The sequence below is a fragment of the Ptychodera flava genome, chromosome 9 (assembly GCF_041260155.1).
Source record: "Ptychodera flava strain L36383 chromosome 9, AS_Pfla_20210202, whole genome shotgun sequence".
In the NCBI taxonomy this organism is placed as follows: domain Eukaryota; kingdom Metazoa; phylum Hemichordata; class Enteropneusta; family Ptychoderidae; genus Ptychodera; species Ptychodera flava.
The window spans coordinates 38,705,046-38,731,796 of record NC_091936.1 but is presented as its reverse complement, the minus strand read 5'-3'; the positions used below and the strand labels follow the sequence as shown (position 1 = coordinate 38,731,796).

At 36.0% G+C, this 26,751-nt stretch overlaps 1 protein-coding gene across 1 annotated transcript; it reads left to right on the top strand.

Moving 5' to 3' along the window:
* LOC139140921 (protein AATF-like) lies at nucleotides 1–26,751 on the top strand. Its single transcript, XM_070710412.1, has 13 exons — nucleotides 1–174; nucleotides 1,654–1,836; nucleotides 2,916–3,191; nucleotides 3,774–3,920; nucleotides 4,163–4,300; nucleotides 5,329–5,446; nucleotides 8,469–8,679; nucleotides 10,188–10,370; nucleotides 17,321–17,398; nucleotides 22,246–22,307; nucleotides 23,855–23,935; nucleotides 25,147–25,218; nucleotides 26,595–26,751. Exons 1-13 carry the CDS (start codon nucleotides 87–89, stop codon nucleotides 26,656–26,658), a joined length of 1,701 nt encoding a protein of 566 aa, XP_070566513.1. The 5' UTR covers nucleotides 1–86; the 3' UTR covers nucleotides 26,659–26,751.

Sequence of the window (26,751 nt, the reverse complement as noted above, 5' to 3'; positions counted from 1 at the left end):
AATGTACAGATAGTGATACAATTTGTGACTTTACAACGTGAGTTCTGTGTGTACAGTTTCGGTAGGTTTGATTTCCTTCACCTGAGATGCCTAAAAGAAGCCTGGCCGAAGAAATAGCTCGTTTGAGCAACCCTGAACCAGAATTCAAGGACCCAGAGGCTTTTTTCGATAGTGGTAAGGGTAGTTGCTCCCTCAGTTCCTCTCTTGTATTGTACTAAGAAGGAGTAACATCGTACTTGCATGTGCACTACAATCTACAGTATGGCCCATACTATGGGGATTTCACGCTATCACACCCCCGATCACAGCGTGGTTAGACTCAAATGTACATGAACATTTTTATAAATTCGTATGATGATCGTAGCAGCATAATAGAGTGGTTCAACTTCAAACACGTAGATGATTGAGACCTGACTTCATTGAACATATCATGAACTTCAGATTCAATTCAATTGAATGTAATGTTTCAATTCACTCCTACCATAATTTCCATGCTCCTACAGAGGCTGTTTACTATATATTGCATATGCAGCAGTCAACGCAATCCCCGAGGGACCCCACCTCGGGTTATACGGGGCAAATGTTGGGATTAGACTGTGTTTGCCATGAGACTATGCCCGAGGGGATAGGGCAATGGTCTCATATTGATCCTCCTTGTAGTCCTAGTCCCTTTCATCATGGATGTAAAAAATAGACATGCTTTCATGGACAAGTGCAGAATTCATGAATGCCTCACCCATTGGCGTGGTGGATTTACCGGTTTTAGGTGGGGATTTTCCAGATTGAATTTCCCCAGGGGTTGGGGCATTTGACAAATTTTGTAAGACTAATTTCCAAATTCCCCAATATGCCCGAGGGGGGGGGAGTGGGGGTTGACATTGACTGCCGCATTACTCCACAGGATCATCAGGCTGGATGACGTGTATTTGTATTTACAATCAAATTTGATCACAAAAACTCAAGTTGAAATAGTAAGGCATTCACTCAGCAAAGTACTTTGTTGTAAAGCTGGTTACACAGCCACTTTGCCATGTTATCATGCAGAAATAGAATTGGTCACATCAAGCATTGGTCAGCAGCTGTTTCCAGCAGCCATTTCATCATATCATTCGTTAAGGAACAACTTATTCAAAGCATACATTTTCTTACCATTACCATGCGAAATGAATGATAAAGTTTTGAATTTTAAATAGAAAAGGCATTTAACGAGAGGACAAGTCTTTCTCAAACATGACCTGAGCTATTGGTGGGATATTTGATATTTACTAATATGTAGCCACCCTTACGTATAATTTGTGCCAAGTGTTGTATAGTTTAAACATGGTGTAACACAGAATGATGCAGAGCTAACATATGTTCCCCCCCCCATATTTCATGTAATTTGTAAGGAGTGACATGCTAATTTACAAAATGAATTTAATATTTGACCTGCTAGAATCTTTGCTGATTTGACTACAGATTTCCCACCACCATTACTCCCAATATGTTTGGTCATTGATTATGCTCAAAACATTAGTGATAACTTCTGTGTGATCCCAAGATTTTCTGCATGTAACTCGTATACACAAACCAAGTGCAGCCATATTGTCACAGATAATTACATCACAGTCATCGTACACAAGTCAACAAAGTGTACCCGATTTCACCTAACAGAAACTGCTGCTAAAGTAGTTGAACAGTTCAGTGACAAAGATGATGATGATGATGACATAGACACCCAAGTTAGCACACTCAGAAGAAAAACAGCAACTCTGCTATCAGATCATGATAAGAAGTACGCAGGAAAGACTGTCTCCAGGAAGTCACTTCAAGATGACAGCGAAGATGACAGTTCAGGTGAGTGATGTGTTGCTAAGTCCAAAGACATTTTTATCTTTGTTCTGTGACAAATTGTTAACCTGCATCAATGTACGTTTGTTTGCTATCTGTAAATGAATGTGTCAAGACACAGTCAGAGTGAGGAGGTGTAACGTATTTTGTATTAAAATTGACTCCTCATGATGTTCAAAATTCTGATCCAAGGTGATAATGCATTCTTAGTGGCCATAAACCATTCCTTCCTGAAATGTATATACTCTAAGAGGCAATATGTATACACCTGTCACTGTATTGTGTATGAAAATATGGGTGAATACACAAGTGCTACATTGACTCCATTAGGCTGGAATCTCCCCTGTAGTTCCCCTTCAAGCTGTACACTCTGCATAAAGGCTGTGATGTCACATCATATGTTAACATCACACACAGGAGCCTCACCCTTGTGTTGATAAAAAGAAAGCAAACCAATCTTGTGTACAAATATTAACAAATATGAAAGACGTGACCAGGAAAATATGAGCAACAGTTGAGTCTGTGGGTAAATACAACTTGGCAAGACATTGGGAGTGCAAAAAGTCAGCTAATATTGACATCCCAATCCTTCCTTTTACTCTGCAAGTGTAAATGCATAGTACAGTGAGAAATGGAATGGAACTGAATACATCTATGGTTAGGCTATGAAAAATTGATTTTAAGGTTTTAGGGTCCAAATAGCCGCACAAATGCTATTACACCATCCATCCATCCATTGAGAAAAAGTGCAAGTCTTTATAAATTGATAGTCATGTGGACAGTAGCTTGTGTCTGAAGGTACGTCAATGGATAAATGAAAGTGTAAGTATATTAAGCAGCGGTGTTTGTGTGGTATTTTGTAAACCCATCAAAGACATATTACAAGGCCTTTCTTGTATGCTTTGCATTAATTTGTTTGCCCATGAGCAAAGCATACTTATTTAAACTTCTTGACAGAAGTGGTTCAACAGTTTGGCAAGGTTGTCCTTGTTCAGTCATTTCTCTGATTGCTGCATTAACAATTGCACATTCAGGATTACAGTTAATAAATGTATGCTATTGAACTTCATATTTGCTCTTCACAGGTGTTGAAGAGGACAGTGAACTTTCTTCTGCTGGTGACATCATCAAAGATGAAGACATAGAGTTCACAGTTAATGATGACATCACCAGACGTGATGATGATGACGAGGAGGAGGAGGAGAGAATCATGGATGTTAACCGAGATGGAAATGAGTTGGAAAAATTTACATTTGATGGTGATTTCAGCAGATTTGATGATGATGATTTTGATGATGATGATGATGATGATGATGATGATGATGATGATGATGACTCGGAGGATGACTCAAGTTATGCAGGTAACCGGACAAATCCTAGCTAAGTCTGTTTAGATTCTGAAGTCATGAATGAAGTCAAACAAACCTCAACAATTGTCCTGAGATGTGTGTGACATAAGATGTACATTCTAGTGTGCATTTAAAAGCAAAGAGTAGATTTTTAAGTTGAAAAGTCAATCATTTTAAATGTGAATGAATGGTTGAAATAATTCCACCAGTGAGTGAAGACTTTCGAAACTGGACAACAACAATTTAGTCCGACAGTAGTGTTTATAAGCCAGTGGTAGTAGCTTTGTATAAGGAAAGTGGATACAAGGCTGAACAACATTTGCTAGTTGCCTAAAATCAACATATATATGGCCTACTTTTAAAAGCCTCCCAAAATTGATGAATTTCTGTGATGATGACTGATTTGTCTCAGGAAAAGAAATAATCTGTAGCAGTTGTTGTCAACTTCCTCTTGAGTTAGCCTGACAGTGCGTGTCCAGTTCGTAATGATTTTTGGACAGAGATTTTAAGAAGTGTGCTGTTGAATCAAGTACATAGTGAAACAGCAAAGAAGAAAAACAAGTTAGATTAGCATGATGTTTTTAACCCACAAAGGGAGAGGCAGTGATGAAGACAGTGCCGCCAGCAGTGGTGAAGAGACAGGGGTTGACCAACAGGCTGAAGAGGGCGCTGTTCAAAGCTTCTCCAAGACCGACATTGAATCAGAAATTGCCAAGGGCAAAGCTGTCAAGGACCAGATAGGTGAGTGTTGTTATGAAAGAAATCAAGGAATCTGCAGGGAAAATTCTGAAACTGCAATCTAGGCAGGATAGATGAAGAAAAAATAAAACAATTTCCCCTTGCATAATATCAAATGTCAAATGTCCCTCAGGAACCTACAGGAAACACGGGACGTGATAGCATCAACTCACAGGTACAGCAACTGTCAATGCATTCACTTTGCTTTAGAATGCTTGTCTCTGATACTATATCATCATTTACAGGTGTATGGGACAGTCTACTGGAAGGGAGGATACGACTCCATAAGGTGTTGGTGACGTCCAATCAGCTTCCCCAGCACGACACATTTCAAGAGTTTCTGACCAATGGTGGACAAGAATATCAGGAAGCTAATAGAAAAGGTAAGCGACTTTCCTGAGAAGTGAAAACTGTCAAACTGTACAGGTATTATGGGAATCCAATGAAGGGAATTATTTTGAGAATGGATTTGGTTGTTGATAAAACCAAAACCACTTGGTGTCTGACCTGTACTTTCATGGATTTCTGCCAGAAACTAAATAAGATTCATGTGAAAATGAAAAACCCTCCTTAATTAAGGAAAGAAATAAGCATCTCAGAAATCTTATGAACTGCCGATGCTCAATCGCCATCAACCATCTGGTATAGGACTTTGTAAAATTTGACAAAATTTGTCATCTAGCATAATTGCAGCCATGCACATATATTCTGACCATGAAATAAATGTCAATGATTTGAAAAAATTGAACAAGTACCAGGATTTTTGTAAAACAGAAGACTGGTTCAAAATTGTAGAAAAAACCCAATGTTTGCTTGTAATTTGATTGAAATACTGTCCATGGAATAGGAAATTGTATTTTGATTTTGCTACCATGATATAATTTACTTCCATTAATCATACGTGTAAGTTTGGAGAGCAGGATGATCAATTTTGATAGACTGGAAATGATAATGCCAAATATATGTTGTCATACAAATACAAAATCATAAAATTCTTCTTCACAAAAACCAGGCATTTACTCATTCTAAAAGCTAATCATTTGTCCATTCCTAAAGAGGTGACAGTGAGTGATCAACAGTTTTAGACTGTGTGCAGTTACCAAGCCTCACCACAAATATGTGGATACCTTATGATCAGATTGATACGTAACGTTCTTGATTGACTTTTTCTTTGTTATCATGAAAGTGTACAGATACTGTAACAAAGAAGGACTTGCTCATGGGCTATAAAATGTCAGCCCAACTATAAACAGAAATATTTTAAGCACTGACATTGTCCTGTTGATAATTTGTCTTGTTACACATTATTGGTATCTCATTGAAAACATACTGAAATTATGAACCGAGACAGAGCAACAGCAGCAGTTTGACATTGACCACTGAGGGCGCTGTACTCACTATTTATTTTCAGCAAGGAGAGAGCTGAAGAAATTATTGAAGAGTCTAGCTGAGTTACAGCAAGCTCTGTTACTTCAAAATCCAGAGACAGTCAACCTTGTGGAAGAGCATGCTGGCAAGCAAGAGGAAAGGTATGAAAACATCTTTCTATAGTATCAATCCAAAAAAACCCCCATTTTTTCTGAGCTTGAGTATTAAAATTGTCTTCGTTTGCTGATACTGGAAGTTGTGCATCAGTAAGAGTTTACTAATGAAATTTTTAATGAAAACAAAAGACAATACACAAGTTTAAATATTAATTAAGTATTTTATTTGCCTCATTTTTTTTAAAGTTGTATTTACAAATGTATTCATGAAGCTGTCAGGTGACATTTTTATGGCAGGTTCTGCCTAATTTGTTATTTCTTCAATGTCTATTAGCATTTATTTTTGTATTAATGAGCAGGGAGGGAGTAGATATCTGACCTGACTGACAATTTGGCAGTTGCTCACATGAAATAAAAATAACAAAAATATCAGAAGATCATTACTTTGTCCCTTTCAGTGAAAGAATTCAATCAATGTAGTGTGGCCAAGTATAGAATCTGATTAATAGATCAAGAAAATTCACACTGCCAGCCTTGATGAATGTGTAAAATTATGCAGCCAAAATTAATCATTTGACTGAGGAACCCCTATGTTTAGGAACCCCTATGCTCTTGTAAAATGTGTTGTGATGAATACTTCCCCTGCATCTTTACATTGCTATAATAGGTTGGTGTTCTTGTTTACCCCCTCATGTGTGACCCCTGACCCTAAGCGTTTGAAATATACACAACTGAGATGAGGACTTCATAGATGCATATCATGGTAATTTGAAATATCCTCAGATAAATCTTCTTTACCATTGTATAAAAGGTCTGAGGTGAAAGTTTCAATGACTGGGTCATGTTATTCTATGTCTTTTTGCATATCCTATTTCTACCTCACTTCTGAATGCTTTACCATTGTGTAAGTTGTCCAGAGGAATGTAAACTATATCTGTCACCAAATGATCTACTCCTTGTTTTGTTTGCTGAAATTATAAACATTTATTTAGGTATGATAAATCAATGGTAGTAAATCAAACTGAACTATTTCTGGTACAGCAAATTGGCTTGTTTATTCATTAAAAGAATCAACAAAAAAAATAGTTATCTCAGTGTTTGTACAAAAAATTCATTGGTAATTCGAACTCATAAACTGTATGTTGCATATGAATAAACCATGAAGTGCTTTGACAAAACTCTACTGCAGATCATGAGTCTACATATAATATGAGAGTAAAAAAATATTATACTCCTGAATCAAAATGAAAATATACCCCTCATTTTAAGATAAATGGTAAAATCTACAATAAAATGCATGAAAAAGAGGACTGAGAAGGTACATGGCAGTTGAATGGAGGGAATAGCTTTGTGATGGCCAGAAAAATGAAAATTACAGATACTCTAATTAACATATTTTCCCTTTTGCAGGAAAGAAAAGACCAGAAATCCTTCAAGTTTAACTGTTCATTATTTTGTCATTCCATGTAAAATATTGTGAGGTGACTCGTAATCTTCCATGAAAATACAGCCCTCATCTTCTAGTTTGTTGTGAAAAGCAAACGTCTAGTTTGAGTGCTGCAATTTTTCCCACCAAAATTTTAATGCAACATTTTACTGATATTTATGAATTTTCCTGAATTTCTTCAATAATTTTGGACCAAATGGACATCATATTTCATTGTCTCCAGTTTTTTATCAAAATTTTGGTAAAAATCTGAAAAAAATTGACTGGGGTATATTTTGTGAAAGAGTCAAAAATTGACTTTGGCGCTCAAGGGGTTAAATCTCAGACTTAACATGGAAAATTTTACATTGAATGTAAATGATTGGTAAAGTAATTTGTCCACCTGTTCAAAAATATCAATGGTTATCAATTATATACTTCTACTTCACGTCTCTTTTCACTTTTTATCCTTACAATATCCCTTTGTCTGAGGAAAAGGGAAGGAAACGTGATTTATTTTCTAATTATGTGTCTGTTTCTTCACCATTGGGAGATCTCATTTCATGACTTTCATAGTTATGAATCTTAGTGTTATACTTCTTCTTTTCACTGAGATTTCAATCTTGTTTACCATAAACGTAAATCCGACAATTCCGGTTCGTGCTTCCCTGGCTTGTTTACATAGACTTGAAACTTACAGGTGCAATACGCTCCTACAAAGTAGGACTATCAACCTGACTAAAAAATGATAACCATATCTGGTCATTTTATAATTGTATACTGTTATCATATCATTAAGCTTGTAAACTCTGATAATGAAAGAAAAATATAAAAGTTTATCATTATTAATATAAGCTAGGAAGATTTTGTCATTTATGAAGTCTGAATGATTGAGGATTTAACTCAATGTTGTCTCCATGATTCATAAACAGATGGCTTGTTGACTTTCTATATACCCTAATGGTTAGGTAACCAGGATCAGTGTTTGAATTAAGGTCAGAGGTTATCGGGTTTTGAGCCACATGGTTTCTGTTCATTGTAGAAGTGCGTAAGGCCCCTTATACCGAATCATCAACTCAGCCTCCACAGTTTGGCATGTCAAGTGTTTTTTTTTTGCAATATATCATAATACTTTGGATGTAATTGCCTTGAGTGGTATTTTTTGGAATGAAGCCAAATGAGAAAAAGTCTCCTGGAATCTTTGGAGAGGAAGTGTTAAACTGTATGCCCAAATTTGAATATTACGCTCCTAATGTTCATGTGAACTGTTCATATAATTAGCTGAGATGATGTCTTTAATTGAGTTCTCTTTGTGATGGTGCTGGGACAATTTGCAATAATCCTTGCTAAATTGACTGTCATACTGTGACAAGCAATTTTAGAAATCTGCTTATTGCAAGAACATTCACCGGAAGATCTTACCATGAAATTTATTTACTACATTGCAATCTGACATTTATACAGACAATCAAGACAAGTAACAACAAGATCATACTTTGCTGAAATAAAAAACCTTTTAGCTGGCACTTTTGAAAGTAGAAGTACAAAATTTAAAATGTAGTGAAAATAAAAGCAAAGGAAATGAAAACAGGCATCTTAAGGTCAAGTTAGCAATGTGTTATTTCTGTTTCACTCATTTAGTGATGAGGAAATACCCAGTGATGGATCTGAATCAGAGGAACAGGATGCAAAACCACAACAAGCTCAAGTTAACCGTAAGAGAAAGCTGGAAATAACTGATTATGGAGAGTTCCTTGCAAAGAGACATAGAGACTTCCAGGGCTACAGGAATAATACCATACAAAAATGGAATGATAAAACAAAATTAGTGTCTGGAAAATTCAACAGTAAGGTAACGTAAATTTCCTGTTAGTTTCCAGATTGCTTGTACAAAAGTAATGACTTGATAATTTTGTTATACTGATTCACCTCATTTGGTCAGGTTTGAGGTGTGGGTATTCATGTGATAATGATACGTTGGTTATTTGATGCAAATCACATGAGGTTGAGAGTGATGACAATTCTGTATTTGAAACTGCTGACAAATATGTAAAGAGAAGAAGCTGAAAGTTTTTGCATGATAAACGATACCACCATAAAATGAATTTATGGTCATGACCATTGATTCATTTTCATAATGGTTTCATTGATCGATTCTAAAACCAGGGTCGAATATATGCATGGTCACCCATTCATTCAGTATCTTTCAACATGTCAAACAATATAAGTAGTATCTCGCGTAAAACAAATTCATGAAAAATGGCCGACTTTGTCCCTTTAAACATGGAAGTTTATTCACCCTATTGATCAGGTGTGAAATGTACTGGAATGTAGCTCACTGAATGACCAGTCAATGTTTATCTCAAAACGACACACCACATCAAATTTCCTAACCAATAATCGAGAATATTTTATGTTATCTCTCATCACAGTTTCAGACAATACCACCATCGTCATTCACTTTTATCTAGAATGTGCACATGCATAGATGGGTGTGTGCAATAGGTGTCCAAACTGTTGCCCAGTTGCGTAACAGTTCATGAGCTGTTGACCGGTACCTGGCTGTTTGCATGTATCAGAGCCAAAGTCACACCTGTCACATGACTCTAACTTTACCAATTATGACAGAAATGTGGATTAGGTGTGTCGTGATGCATAATAAATGACTGCAATATGTTGACTGAATTCATGCGATACCAATGCTCATTACTGAATGCATCTCAACTGTATGACTATCATGACTGCAGCTCACTGAGTTCCTACAACTCTATAACTTACTATAAGTGCCAGCTTTCCTCTTGTGTTTTTTTCCTGTAAATGCAAGGCATTTCAAATATTATATCTTGGCCACACTGGTGACTGCTACAGCTTAATGTGACAGCAGCATATTTCATAGACTGCAACACTTGTGAGAATTGTAAAATAAATGCTTGATATTTTATGATTTGATAACTACATCATGAGCATGATACTGCAGCATATGGCTGCAGCGTCTTTATTCGGTTGCAGCAAGTTCACACACCGCAGAAGATTATTACAATTACACTGATGTTTGTTTGATTGGAGCAAGCACCACCAGCTGCATCCGTCAAAACTTCAAAACCTGTAGTTTTGCTTATTATAAAAGCATGGAACAGTTATTGCAGCTCTCGTCAGACATATCAACATTGATGTGCGACGTCTTACACGAGTTAGTAACTGAATCAGAAACATTGAAATGAAGTTGTGTGTACTATCATTTTTGAGAACAACAGTTGTCTTATTTTCATTCTCCTTCTGTAGTAATACATATGTTTTCTCAAGGGGATGGCTGTTCATGTGTTACTGTTCATTAATTTCAAATTTGTGAAATGTTTTCAGTCTTTCAGTTCATTTGAGAGATCCGCTGTCACCCAAATACAGCAAATTCTCAGTGATAAGGAAAGGCTGGTACGAAGGTCGCAGCTGAAGAGATCCGTATACAGAGTACTGGGCAAAGAAGATCAAACAGAATCTGACACAGGGAACAGGGAAACTGACAAACTGAACGGAGAGGACCCGGAGGTGAGATACGTGTCCTGTGATAGCTTTTTGATCTTCGTCTGTATTTGTTTTGATGTGAAATTAGTTATGTCATCAGGAATAGTCTAATCAATTAATTACTTTGAAACCTATTTATGTTTAACAAGAATCTGATAACGTGTATACAGCTCCGTCAGGGCCTTGGAAATTGTACATTCTGAAATGTTCTGGATATCCCATTGATAACATAATATGAACCTTTGAATTTACCGATATGACTCTCATGTGTTTTCCAAACGGGGTGTGAGGAAATTGAAATTCTTGGTGTGACCTCTACATCAAGATTTAGAATCAGCGTGTGAAGAGGTTTGCAGTGAGGTACTGATGTAGATATATGGATCAAAAGAGGTTGACCGTGGGTGAACTCTGAATTTTGGTTAATCAGTGCAAACTTCTAGCATGTCTCTGGCTGAATTTCCAGCAATAGTTCCTGTTATAACAAAGTGTAACATGTGTATATAACCCTCTACCCTCTTCAAAGAGTCAGGTTTGGTTGGTGGGGGGGGGGGGGAAGAGAGAGAGAGAGAGAGAGAGAGAGAGAGAGAGAGAGAGAGGGTGGGGACAGCTGACCTATGCCCTAGGCATTACTGCCACTTTTGGTCAAGGTATTGCATTGTTGTATCAAAAAGCATTTTCCAAATATTAAGTAGTCTTTGTCAGGTTTTCTTGTTGTTCCTGCGTGAATGATGTCACAGTGTGTGTAAATCATCATATTCTGTGTGATATTTCCCTTTTGAAGTTAATTTTTTCAAGACGCTTCCATATCTGCATGTCATAAAGTCAAAAATATTGAGTGATCAATCATCCTTTTTACTCCTGACTTTTGATCATAATTTAAAAAGAAATCAGAGACAGAGTTATTGAGAAGTCTTCATCGCGTGAGCATGAGCCAAAATAGACTTTTTTTCAATGAAAGTGGGAAGTGTGTTGTGAAAAATTATATCTGAACTCAAAGAGTTATTAATAAACCAGGAAATGGCACTTATTAGGCGGCCTGGGGCATTATTTCCTGATGACCTCAGGGGGAAGCTTCCGCAATTCAGACAGGATTTGATGTGTGTTTTCTTTAAATGTCCTTGAAGTGAACAGTCTGTGTACAAGGAGCAGTTATGTTACAACACTGGTATGAAAGGGCGCTCACAGTGCTGTGGAATGCATTCAAGATCTGGAGTATGTCAGGGTCACTTTGTGCACAAAGCGGCAGTGAAGCTGAAAACTTTGCATCACAAAGAAAAAAGTAAAGACACTGTTTGGTATAAATTTTAATGGATACATTGCCAGTTACAGGGCTTGAAATTCACTTTTTGTTAAATTGTTGTCCAAGTGGACAACATTTCTGAAAGTGAGCAGTTCCAAAAAACAGCTGATTGTCAACTTTCACCTAAACCATTTGGCTATATTTTAAATTATATGATTACAATTTCTGACAATCTGACAAACAAATTAATATCATACTCTCAACTAGTCAGCCAGGCAACACGGTGACAGTGAATGAAAGCACTTTCAAACTATAAAAGTATTTGATTTATGTTTTATGTCGGCAGGTCAAAAGAGTAAAACAAATAAACACAAGACAAAAGGTACACTCTACTCCGCACACCCTCTCTTTTTATTTCCCTGAATGGCCAGAGAAGAATTAGGATGAAAAAAATTACAGCTGATGATCAGTTGATCATTATTATTCAAATTTCACCAATTTGAAACAGTCACTGCTGTTTAGAAAAATGCTAGCCAGCTTGTAGCTGACACACCCAAGTCAGCTGTACACTGCGGTGTCATTCCATGACACAATGTGAATATGAGTGATGGGACAACCATTTCTAGAAATTAGTAGTCTCAAAAGGCAAGGTTTGGTTGTCCTGGGACTAAGAACAACCATTAACTTTGAGACCTGAGTCATAGTTTTGGACACACTAAATTTCATTCTTTCTCAAGATCTGATATTTTGTGACCTTTAACTCTTTCCCCCCCCCCCCCCCCATTCTCTTTCTAGAGGTCCAACATTACCATAGAAAACAATGGGAGTGGTTCAAACCACAGTGGTGAAAGGGATGTTAGTTTGAAATGTGGGTCTGACAGCCGGTCATCAAGAGGGAATACGCTGATTATCTTGTGTTCAATGATCCAGCACAGTTCAGACAATGGGACACAAGCACATAGTCATTCTTCAAACCCAAGTACCCAGGTACTTTTGTTCTCTAAAGGATCATTGGTTAAGGGGATCTGGTCTCTGGACAAAACGTTTTCTTTATGAATAAAACTCTGGTTTTATTTTCATGATCAAAGAGAACTTCTATATTGGGAACAAGATGATGTTAAGTATTCTGTTTACTTAGACTGTAAAGGGTCTTCCTCAATGCATGCTGGTTAGAGTGCATGGTAAAGATCAGTCACCTCTTAAGTGTGAAATCTTTCTTCAAGTCCACTGTTTTACTGGATCTAAGTGTCTAGGTCACTTGGACCAAACCAAATGAAGACAGGAATGAGAAATACAGAGTGATCAATGAAAATGCTATAAAAGTGTTATCTTTGGTAGTGCAAGCCTACTCTGTGCTATTATATTTGAACTCCGTGGATGACCATTTAGGTTTGTCTGCAATTGGCATGGTGACTGAACTGTTATCAAGGTGCTGCCAAACTGCAACAAATTTCAAATCTGTTACTTATGGTATTTCTGATCTAGTACCTATGCATAGAAGGTACATGTATTTCTTTCAAATGTTGAATTCAACTGAGGTGTAGTTACCAGCCTGACCTTTGAGCTATTGTAACCAGGGTCGCTCAATTCACTCTCTTGACCTTTGAACTTCTCCTGCCAGGGTCGTAGTAACAGAAAAATGATAAATATTTGCCATGCAATAAAAAAATTTACTCTGTGGACAAAGCTTTCAATACTTCAAACGGGTGGACAAAGCTTTCATTGCTTCAAAAGGTGGTCGCCCTGAAGTATACAAACGTTCAGTTAAGCTTTGCAGATTTATAGTGCGGAAGTGAAAATAGAGAGCTTTATCAGAGGGAAATATGACATATGTGTAGTCTATGTTGGATTTAAAATGAAGGATGTGGAACAAGAGAATTGGATTAAATTGGATTAAATTCTCGATAGAAAATAAATACGTTCAAAATACTAAAAAGATAACACAATTGAGAACCAAGACAATAGGTATCCCACTGCCAAAAAAATGTCTCTGTTTTTAAAATGATTGATCATCAGGTGTAATTTTAGCTGTTGAATGTTTGAAAGGGGGTGGGGTGGTTATGAAACACTGCAAAGGTCTCCCACTTTATCGCATGCATTCTACCATGGTAAAATCACCTAGGAAACAACCTTATTCTCGCATTCTTTTGACACACAGTTTTGTGATGAGTTTTTTCTGCAAAAGGAAGTAAAACACACATTTTCAGGTGTGTACTCAGGTAAACAAATTCAGTAAAAATATTTATTTTATATTTAGTAATAAACAGAAAAGTGAAAGGTAAATGCACTGAATAATCAATAGAAGTAACATGTAAATTATGTTGAACTCAGAGATTTGACAATCAATACACCTGTATTCAGGCATGTAAGTAAATTTTTTGTGGCAATAAATACATGACAGATATGAACGATTAAAATTTAGGATATCTTTAATTTTTATTAGCTCATATTTGGTTTTATATATAAATACCAAAAAGAGCTTATATGATGAGTCTAAGTGGCGTCTGTATATTTGTGGGTATGTGCGGATGTATGTCCGTCACACACAAAGGCTCCCATACCGCCAAAGCTACCGTCTCAGTATTTGGTGTACAGGTAGATGTAGGGGTTGAGATGTGAATTTGTTCAAATGAAAACATCAGTGTCAAAAATGTGCAAATGCGGTAAGAAAAAGCGAAATTCTTAAACAGGCTTGAAACAGGCTTACTCCACTGACTTGAGTCATTTCCTGTCATTGTCATTGAACTGTTACATATTAACAGACCTGCTCAAACCATAGACAGTAGAGGGGAGGAAGACCGTCAGTAGAGGGGAAGAAGACCGTCTATGGTCAAACTAAGGGGGGCTAGCTGCCTTTCTGCTATGCATGTTGCTAAACTTGACCTCTAGTACCTAAAGTTTCAGACCATAATTACTTTTGTCATTCTTGTTTTTCTGGTTTAAATATTTCTTGTTGTTTTTCTGGTTGTACTGTGCAGAAATCATTGTCATAACATCACCGTAGAATTTTCCTGCACTGAACAGATAGAAACATCATTTATTATTGATCTTTGGTACCCAAACTGGTATGTACCAATTCTGATCAAATTTGAGCGACACCGTATAATTGCGGTATTTTTTATGTTTGTGCTTTTAAAATATTCAGAAGTAAACAGAATTCAGCTTGTATGCAATTTTTCAATTTGCACCAACCATTGTACCACTATGTAGTTTGTCTTTTGGAGAATGGGAATTTTCTTAATCCATTAAAAGTTGCAGAGATCATTATTTATGAACAATTACCTTGTGTAATCTTCTTAGTTCTGTGAGGAATTCCAGTGACCAGGATATTAAAATCTCAGCACACGATAGGCACAGATTATTGTATGAAGTACACTATCTTCATTATGCAGTGTTATGGATTTTGACATTAAAGCCACATGTACCTAGGAGCGTGCACCCTTTCCGGCCTTTTATATGAAATCAGTCGCCATCATTCATCTTGCCATGTACATAGTTCTGGGTATTTGTTGAACTTGCGTTCTATTTATATTGATCAGAAAAGATTGTTTGGCAATCAGATAATTTCACTGAGTAAGATTTATCAAAGAAACAATGAAAAAAAAGTTTATACATCATAGTACACAGAAACACTGATTATGTTTGAATTTCTGATTTCATATACCAGATGTTCGACATTTTATTCAAGTAAATGCTGTGACATGCATTTCACAATACTGTCATCTCACCTCCAGACTTTATCAACAATTCACAGTTGCTTCTGTTGTAAGTGAATTCGTAGAAAAGTGACTGTCCATCTGACCTGTAGCTGAATTATCTTTCACTCTCTGTGACATTGATGGTAAACATCACAGGACCTAAAGAAATTGTTTTCAGTATCACAAATTTAACATTAACTGCAAGTTTTGAGTGCCTGCTATCAGTAAAGATATCACCATTTCTGTCGATGGTGGATTTTAGATGCTCATTTGTAAGTTCACTTGAATCTATGGTAAAACAAAGGAAGTGATTATGCCGTGAATGAACTGTAAAAAATGAATTTAGTGATTATATAAGAAATGCCATGTCAAGCTATTTTCTACTGGTATGTGTGAAAGTATTTTATTAATTGCACCTCAACGTTTTGTGAGCATTTAAAATTTCTTTTGACTGAAAATTACATGACAATAACAATAGTAGAAGTGAATTTTTATGGCAATGCTTGGTGTAGTCCTGTGGGGAGGCAAGTAGTACCATCTATGTACACCCTTTTAAAAGTACATTTAATGTATGGAAGAGATAAGGGTGCACTCCGGAGTGAATTCCAGTGATGCACATCTGACATTTTTGTCCCCGTGTGCTGGAGGCACACTTTGGGGGCAAATGTCATCACTCTGGCAGTCACAGTATTTGTGGTAGTTTGTCTGTCTGACTGTCCATCCATTCGTCCATCTGTCTTTAGACCAAATTTGTGGAGCTCATAACTCTAAAATTATTGCACCAAATATGACCAGTTTCAGTATGTTGAATGTTTAGATGATTATCTAGAACTAAGCGTAATCTTATAAATTATAGAATCTTGTAGAATATAGCAAAATACATAATTGTGAGTTTCCATAAATTTCTAAATATTCTCATCAATAACAAAGTTATTACATGTACTTTGATAAAATTGATATTTATGTTAGTAGGGATAATGCATCTGGTATTTGTTCAACTTTGCATATTTGTATATTTGAGAATTTTTTTGTCATTTTTCGTCAAAAGTTGTCTCTTCAGGAATGACTTATCCGATAAGTCTTGATTTAGATTTCAGGGTTTTAAGGATGGCCTGACTAACATATGCCCAATGACGGTGAAATTTGAATATGTAAATATTTCGGCCCAATTTTGTTGTCTTTGGCTAAAGTATCATATTTTCTAACACTTCTTGTCTAGTAGCTTTTGAGAACATTGATAGGTTCCAAAAGGTGATATAATTTTAACTTTTAAAAATTATTATGAAATTTTAATGTGTAAATTGTTACGGCAATTTCTCTTTCTTTTGTCAGGACATTATATTTTTCATAAGATGCTAGTCTAACAGCTTTCAAATTACTTTAAATGTTCCTAGGCCTAATTGTTTTCTGTTTCCTGCAAAAGATGATGAAATACTTTCTTATTTTTAGTGTAAGAAGTCAAGATATACCTGTTTTGGTTATTTCCATATTTCAGTTTAGGTGTCATATACAGGTCAAGTTCCAGACAAGATCTTGTTGATGATGTAGTGTTCTTTTTTTTTGTCATCACAGCTACCTGATAGATAGCCATGAAATTCTTACTTTGATTAAGTACTTCAAGCACTTTGTGTATAGATCGTATCTTGAATCTGAAAGTTTCATCATGTCATGGTGTGTAGAGTGAAAAAAGGCATTGAATATTTCTCTTTACCTTTGTGGTGTTTTGTTTAACATCAACATTGAGTGAAAAAAGTTTGACTAAATCAATTTAATATGTGTGGAGTTCGCAACTGTATACCAAAACGCCAAAAGTGTGAGATTTTCATGTCACATAAGTGTCTTGAGACCACAGCTGTCGACAAAGTGATACAGTTGACCTGACCTCTAACCCTATTTGACCTTTCATCTGTCAGCCAAGTGAGCTTCAGAGTCTGATATTGTATCATTTGCTCTGCGTACCCAAACCAGTCTAATTGTAATGTTTTGGTTCCCCTCATTGCATATTCATCGATTTTGGCATTTTTCTTGTTCTGCAGGAGTCACTTCCTAAGACTGATCTTCACCTCAAAGACTATGATGAAGAAATATTTGACGATGATGATTTCTATCACCAGGTATGTTAATAGGTTTGCATCAACTCCTGATTAGTAACTCATTTCTCTGTCGACCACCTGTCCGTATTGTTTGCCGAAAATCATTAATTTGGATCGCTAGCAGTCGTAAGCCATGTAATTAGACTTTGGGAGTGCGTGAAATTAATTTATGGACGACTAATTTGCCTTTTGTTCTCAGCTGAGTGTACATGTAGAGTATCGTGTGACCTTTATGTTGTTAGATGAGTGACTGGCTTTGTAATGAGTGTGAAATATTAATCTGCCAACATGGCTCAACCACCTGCATGCCTTGGTGACAGGAGAAAAAATGATTACATTGGAGTAAAAAATTTATAATTTCAACTATTTCCCTCTATTTTCCTTTATAAAGATACAGTTTTGTTACAGGCAGTATAGATTTTCTCCAAAGTTTGGTAATGAAAGGTGTAGGACTTCAAGTAAATTGGTTTTTGGTGATGCCCATGGTAATAAGAACATCGACATTGTTCCAACAAAAATGAATGTTTTCTTCCTTATTGTGTAATGAAAAAGTGCAAGACTGTAAAATACTGGGTTCATGGAAAGCAATATCAAATTCAACAACATTTTACGGGGCATGGGTATGTTACGTAGAAAGTTTTAGACTGGAGTTCTTGGGATAGTTTACATTTATCAAATTGAATTTGCCCCAATACATCATTTCAAAATAAATGCAATAATAGAATGAGGTGAAAGATTCCACACAATGATTCAGATGACATACATCGAAAGAGAATTGAAAGACGGACAGAGTGTTGCTGTTTCATTCCAGATTTGGCAGCAAAAGTTGTACTGTAAATGAAACCAGAAACTGCTATACACTCTTGGTTCACAGAATACAACACAACTCACAGTACTGGAGATTTCCCATGATGCATCACGATTTGTACACTTGGATAATCATCAGTGAAGTCCACCATGTCTCCCATGGTTACACAAATTCATAGACTAGTTTTCTAAATTCTGAAAATATAATTTTAAGGACACCATTCTTCGCAATTCCCATTTTAAGATAGCATTTTTGTAAAATTTTCCACTGATTGTGTCCTCAGCCATACAGAATAATGTGATGGAAAGTAGGGAGACTAGTTGCACCTGTTTTATGAAACAAAAGGATATTGATTTTTCCAAAATGGAAACAAACATAAGAAATTTACATGCTGACTTTTCACAGAGAATGACCCCTTCAGTTTGTCATAACTTGCTAAGTTGCTACTCAAAAGTATAGCATTTGTAATACCTGCAAATGTGACTTTTATGGTTATATAGCGGTTACTTTGAAATTTATACTGAAATATCTAAACATACATTTAATAGATATAATTAATCAATAAGCTAGAGGTTTTTAGCTCCCATAGCCATATGTATATATGGCAATGGAAGCTATTCTTATAGGCTAGGAAAATGTCTGTATGTATGTATGTCTGTATGTCTGTATGTCTGTGTGTCTGTATGTCTGTATGTCTGTATGTCTGTATGTCTGTCCGTCAACATCAAAAACTCCAAAACCGCTGTACATTTCATCTTGATATTTGGTGTGTACATGGATGATGGGCTGTAGATGAGATTTTGTTCAAATGAAGTTGTCATTGCCAAAAATATGCAAATTAAGTGAAAAAATGTAAAAACAGTCAAAATTGAAAAAACTCAATAACCACTGAGCAGATTACATGAAAAATTAGCATGTAAGTACTTTTGGCTGACATGAAATGATTGTGCGCATCTTGGGTCAGTATCTTGGACTTGCTATTTTTCATGAATTTTTTTGTAATTTTCTCCCATTTTTGGTCAAAAAATCTCCTGCTCTGAAACCACCAGTCCGATTGATTTGAAACTTGGTATGGAAGTGCATAGGAGTGACCTTTCCCAAATTTGGGCAAATCGTGGTGAAATTTGCATATTTTTAGTTTACACGTCCATAGACTCCCATGTATAAGGCAGATCTCCATAGACTCCCATGTATAAGGCCACAAAAAATAAAAATTTAGTTTCTCATCGTATTCATATTGCAAAAAGGATGCAGTGACACAATTTTTAGTCCCCACGGATGAAGTCCAGTGAGCTTATAGATTGGGTCATGTCCGTCTGTTCGTCCATCCGTTCACGCAGATATCTCGGATATTTTGACAAAATGTCATGTGACCTTGATGACCTTTGATCTCAAATATACATATTTGTCCATAACTCAGTAACCACAAGTGCTACCACCCTTCATATATGGTATGATGGGACAGCTTATGACGCCACATATTGTACCTCATTAATTATGCACATATCTAATTTTGAGCGAGCCAATAGAGCTAGAGGTCTGATTTTTGGTATATAGGGATAACTTAGCAAAACAATTTTTTTGACAAAATGTCACGTGACCTCGGTGACCTTTGACCTCAAATATACATATTTGTCCATAACTCAGTAACCACAAGTGCTACAGCCTTCATGTATGGTATGATGGGACAGCTTATGACGCCACATATTGTACCTCATTAATTATGCACATATCTAATTTTGAGCGAGCCAATAGAGCTAGAGGTCTGATTTTTGGTATATAGGGATAACTTAGCAAAACAATTTTTTTGACAAAATGTCACGTGACCTCGGTGACCTTTGACATCAAATCTTCATATTTGTCCATAACTCAGTACCCACAAGTGCTACAGCCTTCATGTATGGTATGATGGGACAGCTTATGACGCCACATATTGTACCTCATTACTTATGCACATATCTAATTTTGAGCGAGCCAATAGAGCTAGAGGTCTGATTTCTGGTATATAGGGATAACTTAGCAATACAATTTTTTTGACAAAATGTCACGTGACCTCGATGACCTTTGACCTCAAATATACATATTTGTCCATAACTCAGTAACCACAAGTGCTACAGCCTTCATGTATGGTATGATGGGACAGCTTATGACGCCACATATTGTACCTCATTAATTATGCACATATCTAATTTTGAGCGAGCCAATAGAGCTAGAGGTCTGATTTTTGGTGTATAGGGATAACTATAGGAGAGAAATTTTTTGACTAAATGTCATGTGACCTCGATGACCTTTACCTAAAATATATGTTTATGTCAATAATAAGTAACCACAAGTGCTATGTCCTTTGTATTTAGTAGGATGGGAGACCTTATGACAACACACGCTTTACCTCATTAATTATGTACACATCTAATTCTGGGCAAGCGAATAGAGCTAGAGATCTGATTTTTTGGCATATAGGGATTAATTAGCAATATAATTTTTTTTTTCAAATGTCATGTGACCTCGATGACCTTTGACCTTGATTATACATATATATGCATATCTCAGTAACCACAAGTTCTATACCCTCCAATTTTGATAGGATATTAGACCTTAAGATGTCACATCTTGTACCTCATTTATAATGCACATATGTATTTCTTGGCTGGCCAATACTGCTAGAGGTCTGATCTTTTTTCCCGATTTAGAACCATAACTTAGACATGCCTCATGTGTTTCAAATTGGGAACAACGACATAGACCTATGTGCCCATAGATCTAAACATATACACTCCAGTGATACTTCTTAATGACCACATTTTCCTGCCCCATCAAGACTAATACTCCTATTACAAGTGGGGACTATGTCATTGTAAATGACTTGTTGATTTAATGGTTGTATCACAGTATTCGATATATCTAATTCTGTATTTTTTCCATTTTATATTCTGAATAATTACATTAAACATATTTCACTGTCTCCAGTACATTTCATTTAAGTATTTTCACTTCATGCACTTTATCCCTTTCACACATGTTCAAATATCTGACCAGAGAACAAACACTAAATAGTCCAGGATGGGAGCTACAGTGTCATTGACGCTATTTTATATTATTGCTTTCATGCAGAACTAAAAAAGTTATAAAAATTCTAATGTCCTGTGTATAAATCAAACTGAATTGGGGACAATTTATTGTACTGTGCAACTGAAGTTTGTGACTCGGTGTTACAGTTTCAGTCCAAATTTGGCCGTAAACCTGTCCTCTTTGTGAAACCAGAAGTGCTGTTTAGTTGGCCAAACATAGTTATCATCAAATGTTTTAAAAGGTACAAGTTCAAAAAGTCCAGTGTGTCATAGGTTACTGTCCATCTTGAATCAGTTCATGGACAGACGACTGAAATTTTTGACTCGGCTACATACTATGGCTTAACAGAGTAAACCACTTGTCAAAATTGATTTTATTTGCAGGAACCAAATTATTACTGAGGCGCAAATTAGATTTTTATCAACAACAATCCATTTCATGTACTTATTGTCACAGGTGTCTTATCAGTCTGATAGAGTTCAGCATGAATTCTCTCCTGCCACAAAAAAATTGCGAGAAAGATGCAGAATTATTCCTAAATGATTAGAAATAAAAAGAGTAACGGTGATTTGTAGATTGCCTACCTGAAGTAGCCAATCAGAAGGTAATGTACCTTCATCACCACTCTTTACTCACTGCCAAACCTTGAGAAAAATATGAAAGTCTGTTTTACTTGGGTATTTCACCAGTTATTTTCTCTGAGCACTAGATTAAAGAAAGCTTGCCTCAAGAAATATACCCTCGGTCTTATTTTTGAATTATCTCCATGGTAACAGTGGCATTGAAGTATTCTCTGTCTTCACAATCATGTTTTTGTAAAGAGTCATTAGCCGTTTTGGATCAACAATTTTCAGCTCCCTGGGGTTCTGGAAAAAGTAACAATGTTTGCATGGAGTTACATGTCTTATTTGGTTGTGGGAGCTATTTGTGTGGATCTACCTGGAGTTTAATTTATAAATTACATATTTACATCTTATACTTTCAATTACAGCTTCTAAGGGAGTTGATTGAAAAGCGTAGCATCAGCACATCAGATCCAATTGCCCTGGGACGGTAAGATAATATTTGTTATTATTTTCCATGCACATCAGTGCGCTTTGTTCATCTGTAAGAGATATTTCAAGGCTATTGAATTTTGGAAATTGCTGATGATGTAGCCAAAGTTGTAGAAATGAATATTTCATAGAGATAAGACATAGTAAACACTAGGATTTTGATCCATTAACTGTATTAAAAGAAAGATGATAGCTGCTCTTGAACATAGCATGTGAAAAGAATCAAGAAACAGACAGATAATGTGGTGGACAGAGAGACAGATAGGTAGACAGACAGATGAACAAACAGGCAGACAGGCGTGAAAGAGACATACAGAGAGACAGATAGGCAGACAGACAGATGAACAAACAGGCAGACAGGCGTGAAAGAGACATACAGAGAGACAGATAGGCATACAGACAGATGAACAAACAGGCAGACAGGTGTGAAAGAGACATATAGGCAGACAGATAGACAGACAAACAGGCATGAAAGGGACATACAAAGAGGCAGATAGACAGATGAACAGACAGGCATGAAAGGGACATACAGAGAGACAGATAGGCAGACAGACAGATGAACAGACAGGCAGGCAGACATGCGTAAAAGGGACATACCAAAAAAGGGAACAATTGTGCATCAAGTACATGGAAGTTCACTGATGCATATACCCTATTGTGTTGATTTGCTAGGTCAAATATGTTATCACCTACGTGTCAAAATATGAAAGGAAGTGTTTTTTGTTCAAGGTAAAATATCGCAATTTGAGTATGGGCTGCAAACATGAAGTACAATCAAGTGTTTACCACTTTGAGAAAAAGGTCGACAGTTCATCAGCTATCTTTCCACTATGTTACAGCCAATGGCAGCAGGTGTAGAAGCCCTGAGCAAGCTGCTTTTGTGAAATAATTATATTGAGATCGGCGTTCTCAAATACCAAATTGCCAGCATAATAGAACTGATGATAACGATCTTTGATGACAGAGTACACAAAGCTGGAGCTAATTTCTGCAACTTTCAAATATTTGCGGTCATAGTTATTTGTGTATGTGGTTTGGTACATGAATCAGTTTTCTGAATGTTTAGGGTACTGTAAATTATCGTTCCACATGCAAGATCTTTGTCAGATTTTGTGAAGCTGTCACTTTGCACTGTGACCTTCAAGAAAATCTTCAAAATCAGAGATAGTTTTCAAAATTCAAATATTCTTGCCCATTCATATCCAAATATTTGTGAATATTGCCATCTCTTGGAAACCTACTACTGTGGCGGTAATTTTTCATGACTTCACTCTTTCCTATGAAATCTAGTGTTGACTTACTTAAGATAAATTACGCATATAAGTATTTTGACATCGCTGTCATGTAGACCACTGCACTGCATTGACAAGGTGATAGAAATATGACATGGTAGTGATGTGGCCACTTAACGTATTTGCCATCGTTGCGTTGTTGACTCGCGCAAAGTATATAAAGCGCTTTACATCATTGCCAACATAAAGTGAGTTATGAATGGATTTGCCAGCCTTGTCACAATGCACTTCCTTGCATTGTTTCTCCACGCAGGCAGTGGTTGAAAATTCAGAAGCTGCGAAGTAAAGTTAAAAAACATGTGGACACCAAAGCCAGCAAAGGAAGGAAGTTGAGGTAGTGTATAAAGACTTAACACTGCTTCAATATTTTATTCTCACTCAGTGTACAGGGACCAGAAATATTTTCTGATGTGACTGTAGAAATGTTCATTTCCGTGCATATTATTATTTGATGCTCTTTTGTGATAACAGTGTCTTCAGGAAAATTATGCAAGTATTTGGCTTTCTCCAAAAATGTAAGCATTGTATTGTAGAATTTTCCATTTGAATTTTTCATGAGTTAAATTGAATGCCCGTTTTCAAGGACAGCTGGTGTTGTCAGAGTTGCAGTTTTTGACAAATTACTTTTTACATTTCGTTTGATAAGTTGAAATGAACCAAAGAAAAACTAAAGTAAGGAGCATTTCTCGCACATTCTCTCAACTCTGAGAGCATTTGACTGTGTATTTTTCTGTTTTAATTCTAACATCTTCTATGTTTGTTGCTCAATATTTCTACTACAGCACCCATTCCTTGGTAATTGACTGACTTTCATGTTTGAACAGCGTTGAATTCAAATTTCCTGAAAGTGAATGCATGAAATTTGACAAAATGTCATGAGAAGTGATACTGAAGAAAATACGCCAGTTTTGAATTAATTTAGTGAATTGTTTAGACAAGGATTTTTACTGCATTTGTATACAACTTCTTCTTCCTCAAGAGTATTAAATTTGCACCATTGTTAATTTTAGCTATTTTATCAGTGAAAATACTCATGGCATATTGTATTTAATGATGAACAAGGAAAAAAATCATATTGCTTTCAAATTGTAAATTTAAGTAAACACTGACTCACCAGTGAAACAGTATAAATCACTCTGCCCAAGAAAGTTAATTTATGTTGCCTGAAATCTACACATCAAAACTGTTCTAGATTTTGCAATTTCCCCTGAACAGGCCACCGCAGTCTCTTCTACTTCACAACAGACCCGGCGAACACTTTCCCTTTATTGTTGTGTATTGCATGGAAAAACATACAATCAGCCGCAGGCAGGGACAAAAAACAAGATTGAAGAATGGTCTACCTCATATACACAACTAATCGTTTATTTTGCCAACATTAGATCTCAGTCTGCTGTTTCCTGTATACCAGAGGAAATTACTGTACCTCCCCTGAGGGCATGATTACATCAGAGAACAATAATGCTGTCTGTCGGCAGTGGTGCATTATCCACCATTCAAACATTCAATTTATTTTTTTTTCATTCTTTTTGAACATTATGACAGGTATGATGTGCATCAGAAATTAGTCAGTTTTATGGCACCAGTTGATCTGTGTACACTCCAGGATGAGTCAAGGTATTTTTTTTATGTGTAAAATAAATCTAAATTTAACCAAATGAAAATAGTTTCACATTTGGCAAATGACATTGTACGTGTGGTTGTTGACATTTTCGAGTGTTCTTTCGGCAAAACTTTTGGAAAATTTTTCACAAAAATTACCATTCACATTAAGATCATTGATAGAAGTCATTTGAGAGGAGGCGGCAACAGCTTGTACTACAGCTTATAACCAGAGCGTTGGTATTGGTTGTTTGATTCAGTAAAAGTGTCAGTAAGCCAATCAGCACATCCGTTACAATTATAAATACTCTGCAACCATGGATTATTTACACTTGTATATCACTCAAAAGATTCAACTGCTGTTTTTCATTCATTCATGTTGTTATACATTAAATTTTTTATTACAATTCCATAATTTTTTGTTTCAATTAAATTAATCAATTTCGCTTTGCAAGTACGCAAGTGATATTTTTCACATTGCAAGTACAATCAGGTGATATGATCATAAAACACAAATGAAATAATATGAATTCGGCATTTGTTCCGTATTTGCATTTTAATTGAAAATAACCGGCAGTCTAATGCCGTTTGTGTTTTCTGAGTTAAGATAAATATTTCAATGTAAATTAATATCATGGTAAATTGAAAAGAAGTGTCAACATTATTTTCTTGTGTGAATATAACATTCTCTATGCATCAATCATGTAATTTGTTATCAAGTGGGAGAACATGAGTGTTGCATCATCGTACTCTGTTCAGGCAAGGTCAAGAGATTTAAGCTTCTCTCCTTGTCGGGCATAATTGGCTTAGTGACTTGATTTAAAACACTATGGAGTTGTTCCAAAGCTTGATGTGCAAAAAAAAATGTTAAATTTTCTCAGTTCATCATTTTAATCATATCAGAAATAGGCATCCCCACCACACCTATTTTGATCAAAATTTGACATCACAGTGTGTTTTACATTGATGTTCTGAATCTGTGTTTATAATGGACAGGTTTTAGGGATATTCTTATCATGTTCTATAAACATAGTCATCAACTTAGACCTGAACACATGAATAATTTAGTAGTACTGAGGATGAATTCATTTTGTTTTCAAATTGCGTCGTAGAAATTTTGCTGCCCGCTGTTCTGTATGATAAAAATAAGTGCAGGAAATGGCAGATACAATTAATGGTATGAGAGTTACCCAAATCAATGAATGTGTACCTCCAATTTGTTAACCACTCTGTACCAAAAAAATTGTCCATGTATGCTTGGAATGTAGGTTAAGCTCTCATGATATCAGTAGAGGATTGGAGTGATTCCAAAATTGCAGATATCAATTTTTTTTTTGAAATTTGTGTTTGATCAAAGTCTATTTGGCCTTTTTATTTTTTTTTTCTTGCAGGACAGAACTATACAACTCATTGTTTGGGAAGAGTTCGTCATCATCAACAGTCCAGCAAAGATGACATTTGAATCTTTAACTCAATACTTTTGCTCACGTCATATACCATTTACAGTCATGCTCAGCCAAACAAATAAATCACAGCTTTTTTATCAAA